Here is a 10346-nt window from a genome sequence, read left to right on the forward strand (position 1 = left end):
CCAGAGCTGACCCGGGTGAGGCACCTCTGAGGGGTCAGCATGGGGCGGTGTGGGGCAGCAGGGTTCGCCCCCCCCGCCCCCCCGCCCAGCAGCACCCAGTGAGTGGGCCTTTTTTTCCCCAAAGGGCTGGGAGCTGGGGTGGGTGGGGCAGCCATTGCCGGACTCGGGGGAATGGGCCTGGCTGATTTAGAGAGTCAGTCTAGGGCTGCTCCTGCCCTGCTCTACCCTTTGCAGCATCCAGGGGTAGCTCCAGACTCCCCAGGTGCCAGCCCTGGGCTGAGAGAGGGCATGGGGGCTGGTCCTGATCTCTGATGGGCGGGGGAGAGCTGTCCAGCTATCTGGCAGCTGCCTCCCAAACATTGTGGACATCGGGACTGTGCCAATCTCCACGTGGCTAGGAGGCAGCTTCCAAGAAGCCAGGACAGTTCTTCCCACCCTCTGTGGCCCCCTGCTACTTAGGCTGAGGGAGCAATTTGCTCCTGGTCAGAGTCAAAAGTGCATTAGTTTAATTCAGATTTCTAGTACCTATATCTAGTAATATCTAAACTAATCTAGATACTGCTGAACTAATCTAGATACTACTAGGCTAACCTACTGTGCAGTAATTGCTGAGTGTGTGTAGACAAGGACATTTTACTGAGCATTAGCTTAGTCTATTGCATAGTAAAGTATCTCATGTGGATGCACCCCATATGAATAATTTCTGATGAGATAATTGCAAAGTTCACCATATCTTTGACCAGATCAGTTATTCTATGAGCAGAGTGCTTTAAAAAAAATGTCCTTGTAATATTCATTTGTGGGAATGGCCCCTTGGATACCATTAGCAACTTATAGTCATTGGAGTGCTCTAAGGACATGAATACATATAACCATTGAACAGTTCCAAAATGTCACTGATTGAAAATTGGTTCACACTTGTCTTCACACTTGTCACAGGTCCAAAGTGTCCACATGTACAGTGCCCCAGCATTTCAGGTAGAAAGTTTATCTTTTATAGGGTTTCTCAACCAGTGGGACATGGGTCCTCTAGGTGGTACTCGGGCCATGGTGGTGACTTCCCATTTCACTTTTGCGCGTTTTGATCAGCCACTGGGGGACACCCCCTCCCTGCTTCTCAACTGACCTCTGGGGGTGACCTACCCTAACCCCGCTCCTTGACCGGTGGGACCAGGATTTTTTGACCATATGTAGCTGGGATGTAAGGTGCAAAAGGTTGAGAACCACTGATCTATTACGCATTGAAGTGCTGTGGCTCCAACACTAGGGGAGGGAGTGAGCACCAAGATCAGTATGCCTCACAGTGGGTGAAAAGGGTAGAGGGAGAAGGGAGGGAGGGAGGACTGCTTCCACTTACAACTTTGAGGGCCATAGCATGTGGGTGAACTGACTAGGGCCATTTTTACTTTTCTGCTTTCCCTTCTCTCCTAAGCACAAGTATAAGAAAATTCACTAGTCTGTGCCTGACCAAAATCCTCAGTGTGGTTTACTGTCTTGGGGTGGAGAGAAGGGTTTTTCAGGCAGTGGGAGAGAGGGGGGCCATGCTGAGAGGCTGCAGTCAAGTAGAAAGCGAGGACACAATTGGTTGTTAGAAAGATAGCTTTCATTGATTAAGCTGTGTAAGAGAGCTTATGGATAAAAAAAATGCCAAAAAAAGAGAAAAAAAAGGGGGCAGTAGAGTTCTGGCTGTGTACCAGAGCAACCAATTGCAGCACTGTGGGAGGAGGGAAGAAGGAGCAACAAAGCAGCATGGAATAGCCAGAGCTGGCCAAACCTGAGTCATGGATTGTTTTGTGTCCACATGTAGCAATGACCCAGTTCACAGTGAACCAGTTCAAGAGGTTGCTTGATTTTGCAGGTACACTTTTGCACTGTTCCAGGTAGCTTTATACCAGTTCAAAAGGATTGCATGTCTGTCCACCTCAGGGTTAAGCTGCATTTACACCAGTCCAAATGTTACATATGTCCAAACCGTAAGTTTCACCACAGACTGAACTGTCCCTGACTGGTCCCAGTATTAAGGGACTGCAAAGGTACCATTCAGTCATTTTTTTTACCCCAAATGAGTTAGGTACTAGACTGGAGGAGCTTAAGATTTTTCTCTATGTCATTAACATAGCATCCTAGTTAATTTCTGCATTTTCACTAGAAAATATCCATTCTACATTATATCTGGTGTAAATTCTTGATAGCCAGCTTACAACAATTTTGATTTACTGTCCATATATCACAAAATGAGATGAACCAAACTGACTCTACTGTTAATGTCTGTCTGTCTGTCAATTGTAGATATTATTATCAGAACCAAGATTTTTATTTTCCCATTGAGCCAAATTGACCTAATTGGGTGCATCTACAGAAGCTGCCCACTGTACAGTTGTTATTGTGCAGTCATTTAATACTTGCATAACCAAGTAACTGGCATTACTACGTAGTAGCATTCCAGCATGGTTGCATAGTGATGCTTAATGTGCAGTAGCTTGTTACTACTGCACAGTAGCGTCACGTCATGGTTTGTGCCCAGTGACACTACTGCGCAGTAGTAACAAGCTATGGAGCAGTAGTAGTGAGCTACCGTGCAGTAAGCATCTTGTGGAGATGTGGCCACTAAAAATTACATGTCAGATTATGACCCTTGGCAGTTCTACCTGTGTAGCTGGTACCATAAATATCTACAATACCAATTTAAACTGCTAATTCTTGCCAGATTGTGGACTGTAATGATGCCCACACTGCAACATTTTATCTAGTGTGATCGTTCTCTTTTTATCATTAATGTTGATTTTGAATGGAAATATCAGTAATAGCCAGAATAACTTCTATTTCCTGACCTGCTGTATATGGTGAAAGAAAAACATGCTACCCAAGCCAGTCCCCCAAACATAAAGCAGGTGTCAAGAAAATCTATGATTTTAGGATTGTTAGGAGGCATAACTTCATATAGGCAATACTTTTTGAGTAATTGCCCCCTTTTGTAGGAAGAGCAAGAAATAAAATTATAAGGATTCCTAGAGAAATGCTTCTGAACCATTGAAAGCATTTTATTCATAAAAAGATTATCAAAGCTATCAATAAGTTCAGACTGATTTCAGCTTTTATCCCAGTGAGGTGCATAAGATGTTTTGTTTGTTGGTACTTAAAATTTAACAAGGATGTCATAGGACAGATATGCTCTAATTCATTAGCTAAGATTTTATAATATTCTTCCCTGTTGTAGATGCTATGCCTGCAAGCATGACTTAATGAGACAATTTGCCCCAGGGTATCCCTTTCAAATAAGGTTTGACTAATACACAAAAAGATTAACTTTTCCTAACCTAGGAAAGTAATAGGCTTAGTAATTAACAGCTTCTCAGTTTTATTCTTTCCTGTTTCAATGCCCTTCCCATTCTATAGTACCCAGATTTCCTTTCCTCCAAATATTAAGTATTGCTTATGTTCAAATAAATACCCAGTCATATGAGTTGGAAATAATTTGTTTAATAGGAATGCAGGTTGGAACAAGTTGGCGCTTGGTTTAAAGATTTACTTTTTGGTGTTTGTGTTCTTTCCCCATTGACTAGATGAAAAGGGACTCCATTTCAATTTTCTTCTTTTATTTGCTCAGCTCCAGCCAGAATCTTGACATTCAGTGGCACAGTAACAACCCCGTGGATGAAGGATATCATCCTTCCTTGCAAGGCCGTTGGGGACCCATCACCTACAGTCAAATGGATGAAGGATAGGTAACCAGCAACTAAATGTGCAGCTTGAATAAGGCCACTTTAGCTTAAAAATGTGGGGCATTGTTGTGCTTGATATTTCACGAGTGTGTCAAGAGAGAAAGGGAGTATTCTATCCTTGCTCCCTGATGCAAAGACCAGGCACAAGTGCAGTAGAACAGTTCTGAATATCCCAGTGGCTTACACTAGCTGGCAGGCAGCATCGGAAAGTTCTGAAAAGGAGGGAAAGGTAAAAAGAAAGGGATATGAAAATATTAAAAACTATAAATCTACTTCTGATTTTAATTTAACTTCAGTCTCAGGCGGTTTAACTGTACTGTTGGTGATCACTGTGACATCATCGTGTAGCAAAATATAATTTAGATGCTAGCACTACTAATTTTCCCAAATGAAAACATTCATGAGTGTGGTTCATGTTCATATTGATTTTGAATAGGCCTTTCTAGACTGATTAATCTTGCAGTTGAAGGACCTGCTTATGTTCAGACAAAAAATTACGCCAAGCATTGAATCAACAATGATACACTGAAACTATGAGAGAAAAATCCATGCACCATAATTGCAATTTTTCTTTTATAAAGACAGACTTTATAACCCAGAATTTTATTTTTTCCTGATTGGGTGTCCTTGTGAAGTGGCACTTTGCTAAGGAGAGAGGGAGTTTTTGTTATTCAGATTGTAGACCAGATAGCTTCTGTCCTCATGCTGATTGCTGACACTCTCCAACAAAATAGTATTTCCTATTCTGTTCCTATTCCTAAAAAGGGACAATATTTTTCTTTTGTTTTCTCTTGGTTTAATCCAATCCTGAGTAATTTTGATTGTAACTTCTTTAATGTATGCATTTTGTTTCCTGTGAGGTAGTAACGGGACACCCAGTCTAGTGATGATTGATGGGCGAAGAAGCATCTTTAACAATGGCAGCTTTGTCATCCGAACTGTGAAAGCAGAGGATTCTGGATATTACAGCTGTGTGGCCACTAACAACTGGGGATCTGATGAAATAATCTTGAATTTGCAGGTGCAAGGTAAGCCTATTGGATTTCATCAATGAGATTACAGTTCTGTCGGGGGTATTAGGTCTGTGTGTGGAGAGAGAGAGAGAGAGAGATAGTTTTAGATAATAAGATCTTGCTCTCTCGCTCTCTCTCTCTCTCTCATATATATATATATATATATATATATATATATATATATAACTAGTATGACCTTTAATTTTTATTTTCTTGAATTTTTTGAATGCTTAAATTTGTGAAAATATTAAAAATATACCAGCAAACATACTAAATTAAATACCTAAATTATATGTATATGTATGTATGTATGTGTATACATACATATATACACACACATGCATACACACACATATATACATGTATAACTATATATACACATATTGTATGTGTGTAGTGCCTGTGTGCAGGTATATTTCTAATACATTTTTTTACAGATATAACCATACAAAATGAAAGAAAATAAAAATAAAAGGTACTTAAAATTAAGTATATACAGAAGAATTTGAAGACCAGGAACTGCCTGTTTGTTTGCAGTTGTTCCTGAGTTCTATACAAAGAAACTACTACATGCTTTTCCCATGTAAAAAAAAAAAAGAAAAGGCTTACAGAAAAAGGAAGGTGTCTCAAGATTCCAAAAGAATGACTAACTAAAGTTCACCCCTGGACTGAGATTTATCATAGAGATCTTCAGTGCAAAAGGAGAATTTTATAAAAGCCTATGATGGAAATAGTAGGCATTGAAAACAAGCTCTCAATACAATAATGCTAAGTAGCAGTAATCAAGTATGCATCTTCTATTAATATATATATGTACAACTCACCCATCATGGAACTAATAGGTGCACAAACAGTTACAGTGTGAAAATACATATGACTGTAATGTTTATATAACATGTACGTACACATACACATGCATACACACACACAAACACATTCCAAACTTGTAGGGTTCCCCTCCTCAAGAACCTCATTGTAAGTCTTGGGCAAACAGATAAACTTCAAAATGTGCTCTGATTGTCAAGAAGTTGTCTGACAAAAAAAGGAAGCAAATTACTGAGTTGAGAACATAGAGCATTTTTTGAAGGACACTGTGGCCGTGTGTAGATGACACAAGGAGCATGTGTGCATGATACTTTAAAGAGGACTAAATGCTTTTGCTCCACTTTAATGGTGTCGTTATTTTCTCATGTCAGTGACGTATTGTACATGAATTACAGCCACTGTAGGAAATTCGGCGGCTTAATGAGCTTTAAATAACTTGGGGTATAACAAACTAAAACTCTGAGGAGTTTTAGTTTGCTGCCCCTACAGCTGCGGAGTGAAGCACCGGGCTGTGTGTAGCTCAGGCGCTCTGCAGGAAGCCTTGCAGGTAGCCTGGCAGCAGCCTGGGAAGGCAGGCTCCCCACAAGAAAAACAGCAAGCCTAATCTTTCCCTTCCCCCACCCTGGAGCCTGCCTGCCTGCCTGAGCTGCACGGGGGGCCTGGTGCTTCCCCGGGGGCCTGGTGCTTCCCTCTGCAGCTGCGATGCCCCCCTGGGACCACCCAAGATAGGTGCCTGCAGGTGGGTGCCACCAGGGGGGGCCACCACTGCTATGGAGGGAAGCACCAGTCCCCACCACCCCACAGCCCAGGGACTGCTCTGCCCTCTGGCAGCTTGCCCTCCCTTCCCTGCCAGCAGAGAGGCAGGTAAGTCAGCAGTGTGTGTGCACAACATGGGGGTTTAAAGGGACCTAAATTGAAGTGGTGGCTTCCAAAAAAACCCCACCCTGTTTCATCTACACATGCCCTGTGTCTCTAGTCCCCAGATATACAATTTAAATTGCCAGTTGAAACAGTTCACAAATTAGAACAGAAAGAAACAACCAGTCTCTATGGCAATATAGTTATGTCTATATGTCCTTATCTATTAAACTATAAAAAGCATCACTGACAGTGTGTCCACACAAGACTCTTTACTGCTCAGTAGACTAATCTACTGCGCAGTAAAGCATCACCATGTAACCATGCTCATAAACTACTGTGCAGTAAAGAACATGGGGATCAGGTCCCTTTCTGTATATCCACCCTGTCCCAGTGCTGCAGGGCCCCTGGCTCCCCTGTGAGAGGGAAGCTGAGCTGTGCCACGACTGGGGAGCTCTTCCTTCCCCACTCAGCCAGGGGCTGGACAGGAGCTTCCCCACTGGTGGGGCAAGTGGCAGCAAGCCTTCAGCTGAGCAGGGATTGCTTGCTCAGCCAGGGGTGCCTGGGAGCAGTCCTGCCAGTGGGGCAGCTAGCGATGAACCCCTGGTTAGGTGGGGTTCCCCACTCAGCCAGGGGTGGCATAGGCAACTGATAGGGGGTGCATGGCGGTGCATATGCCCCCCCGACAGGGCCAGTGCTCCCCCGATGGCTGACACTCATGCTGTCGGAAGGGCTGGTGCCCCCCCTGGCAGGGCTGTCACCGTTGGCAGCTTCTGCAGGTGCCCCCCCAAATTCAAGAGGCACCAGTCACTCACAAGGGGCAGCCAAGAACTGTTCCACTGGTGGGGCAACTAGCAGCAAGTCCCCATCTGGGTGGGGATCCCCTGCCCATCCAGGAGTGGCCAGGATCTGTCCTGCCAGTGGGGCAGCTGGCAGTGAGCACCCAGCTGATTAGGGCAGGGAGCTGGGAAAGAGCTGTGGGGGAGAATATACTTTCCCAGTTCCCTGCCCTGATCAGCTGATCGGGGCTTGAGACTGGGAAACAGCTGTCCCCACCCCATCCCCTAGAGCCCAGGCCTGACCCCAGCATCCCCTGCCAGCCTGAGGCTGGTCTCCAGGGGAGCCTAGACCTCCCCCTGGCTGCCATATGGCAGCAGAGCAGGGTAGGCATTTCCTACCAGCTCCTATTGGGAGTGAATTTGCTCCTGACGGGTGTACATGTAGACTTGCTCTCACAGAAATCTTACTGCACAGTATTTCACTTTGCGGTAAGCATTCTGGGCATTAATTGCACATGTAGACACACCCTGAGTGTGTTAACTCTTCCAAAATCCAAGAGAGGGCATAGCCATTCTTGTTGTAATGTTGGATACATGTCCACAACAAGAAACTGGATGAGAAAATAATATTAAGTGTAAAACTTTTTGTATATGCTAGCACATAATTGTATAATTTTGGCAGGTATTGAACAACAGTAACTAAAAGCAAATCAATATTGCTTCCCTGTGGGATAGAGGAAGATTGGCATTTAATATGTTGGACCATCATCTTATGTGGGGAAAGTGAGACTATGATGAAAAGTTTTACAATAAATCTTTTTATAGTTTAGTATGTTCAGAGTTATTCCATGGTATTTACCAAATAAATATGAATAAAAGAGCAGTAGTACAATGCATATATGGTAATTAATCTTCCCCTGGAGTACAGAGTCTGTTTTCTTTATTACATTTCCCCATCACTCTTAATAATTTAACTCTTTGAGTACAGTAAGATCAACCTCCATAAACTCGTTGATAGCAGCAATTTCCTCAAATAAGTGCAAACAACAGAAAAAAAATTCTGTTCGGCTTGACCTAAAGCTAACAAAGGGCAATCTTCTGCCTAGAGAGAACACAGATCCAAACCCTCAGCTGAACCTCAGCTTGAACTGAAGGTTTGTTGTGAATAATGCATTTTTGTTAACTATATGCATTTATACTGTTCTTGAACCCTCTGACTTTCCTGGTTCATACTAGAGTAGAAAAGGAAGTGAAGTGATAAAATATCACAAAGATCTTCCTTGTTTTTCTGACCTAAATATAAATAGGCAGTTCCAGAAATCACAGGAGAGCTCTCCCCTCACAACCTCACCCAACTTCAAATGTTCAATTTAGTTTGTAAAACTTAAAAGGTACAGATACAATTTTATTAAATATTCAAATATTCGGAGCTATTATCTGAACTAAAAAGCCTTCTAAAATCTCAGCTGTTATGACCTGTTGGTTTGTCATCAAGCAGCATTATCTTTGAAAAAGTGCATCTTCCAAGAGTCCACAACACACAGTGCACTTCCTGTCCTTGGGTTCAGGTTTCCTGTTCAAATGGCAGAACACAATAAAGGGTAAAGGTAGAGATCAAAGACATATAGGTTCTGCCAAATTGAGCTAGTACCTAGCAAGACCAGCTCAGTAGGTACCTTTTATATAATGGAACCATGATATTTAGTCATAGTAACAAGAGAGTTAGTTGCTTTCCCACTAGTAGCTCCTTTAACATTGTGTTCTGAGAATCCAACCAACAGATCTGTCCAAATTGCAGGGTCTATTAGACTTTGTGGGGAACAAATTAAGTCAAAATTTCCAGGTTTCTTCACCCTCATCGGTAGACCTGGTATCTTCTTCATGTGGATGGGCTTAGTGAATAGAAGGGGAAAGTATACAGGAGCTGGGACTTTGTGAAAGCTGTTTATACCAATAAAAAGCTGGATTTCTTCTTTGCACATAAATTTGTCCTATACTATTTAACATAGACAGCTATACTATTTAACACAGTAAGCACACGGTGCTTCCCAAAACTGCACATGAAGTATATACCCATGTTTGCATGTGCAGTTACCATAATTTGAGGCATTTCTTTGCCTTTATTTGCAATCAGCCTTGGTTTCTATCTTCAAGAAAGCCAGACTTCACTCTTAAAACACACATGAAAATTAACCAGAAAGTAAATCCTAAAAGACCTCATCTTTTAGAATTACACTACAGTCTAATAAAAGATATCAGATTCACCCAAAGAACCTTGACTGCAGTTATAAGGCCCCCTCTAAACTTTACACTTTAAATTCTGACCCAGCTACACATTCAACCAATTAATGGTGTGATAAAACAAGCAATATGCTACAAAGTTGTTTCACAAAAAATGTGGAATAACTTTGTAGCTTGTTCTAGTTATGTCATTAATTGAATGTGTGGCCAAATGCTCCCCTATGGCTGGGAGCCCCATTAACTGAGGTCCCCACCAACTGAGCATTCTTCCAACTGCCTCTGCTGCGAGCCCTGCAGTCAACAAGGCTCAGAGCGGTGACAGTGTTCCTGGCAGGAGGTGCACAGTGGGTGCAACGTTCTCCTTCCTACCCCTGCTGTGAGCTTCACAGCCAATGACACTGTCCCCCACTGCGAGCTCTGTAGTTGGCATCTCAGGGAGAGCCTGAGATCATGATCACCCTGGTGATAATATGCGATGGGATCTAATGCATGATCCTACAATTGTGCCTCTTGCCATGGATGTGTGCATTGATAGGAGATGCAATTGTGTGGATTACACATTAGATCCCCTGGCACCTTTACCTGCATGTGTAAAAGGGGCTAAGAAACTCACAAGTTCAGAGAAATAGTGGGGTTCAGAAGCAAAAGATAAAATTGTATAGAAATTTAAATATAAAAAATGAGAACTTGTCTGCTCAATCTTAGCTGAGAATGTCAACTAAACAGACACTTTGACAGAAATCATTTGCATTTTTTGCAACCCAAAACAGTTATTTGACTGTTAGAATGTATTAAAGTCATGCATAATCATTTGCATGTATTTCTGTTTTTAACTCTTTCACATCTAGTTCCACCAGACCAGCCTAGACTTACTGTGTCCAAAACCACATCTTCCTCTATCACTCTTT

At 42.5% G+C, this 10346-nt stretch overlaps 1 protein-coding gene across 1 annotated transcript in view; it reads left to right on the forward strand.

Annotated features, from left to right (window-relative positions):
• The window catches only part of DSCAM (DS cell adhesion molecule), a 758565-nt gene that overhangs the window by 675581 nt on the left and 72638 nt on the right, over positions 1-10346 (forward strand). Inside the window, 3 exon segments of the mRNA XM_006024681.1 lie at positions 3608-3725; positions 4587-4750; positions 10287-10345. Coding sequence (XP_006024743.1) covers positions 3608-3725; positions 4587-4750; positions 10287-10345 — 341 coding nt within the window.

This window comes from Alligator sinensis, unplaced genomic scaffold, assembly GCF_000455745.1.
Source record: "Alligator sinensis unplaced genomic scaffold, ASM45574v1 scaffold424_1, whole genome shotgun sequence".
NCBI classification, from domain to species: Eukaryota; Metazoa; Chordata; order Crocodylia; family Alligatoridae; genus Alligator; species Alligator sinensis.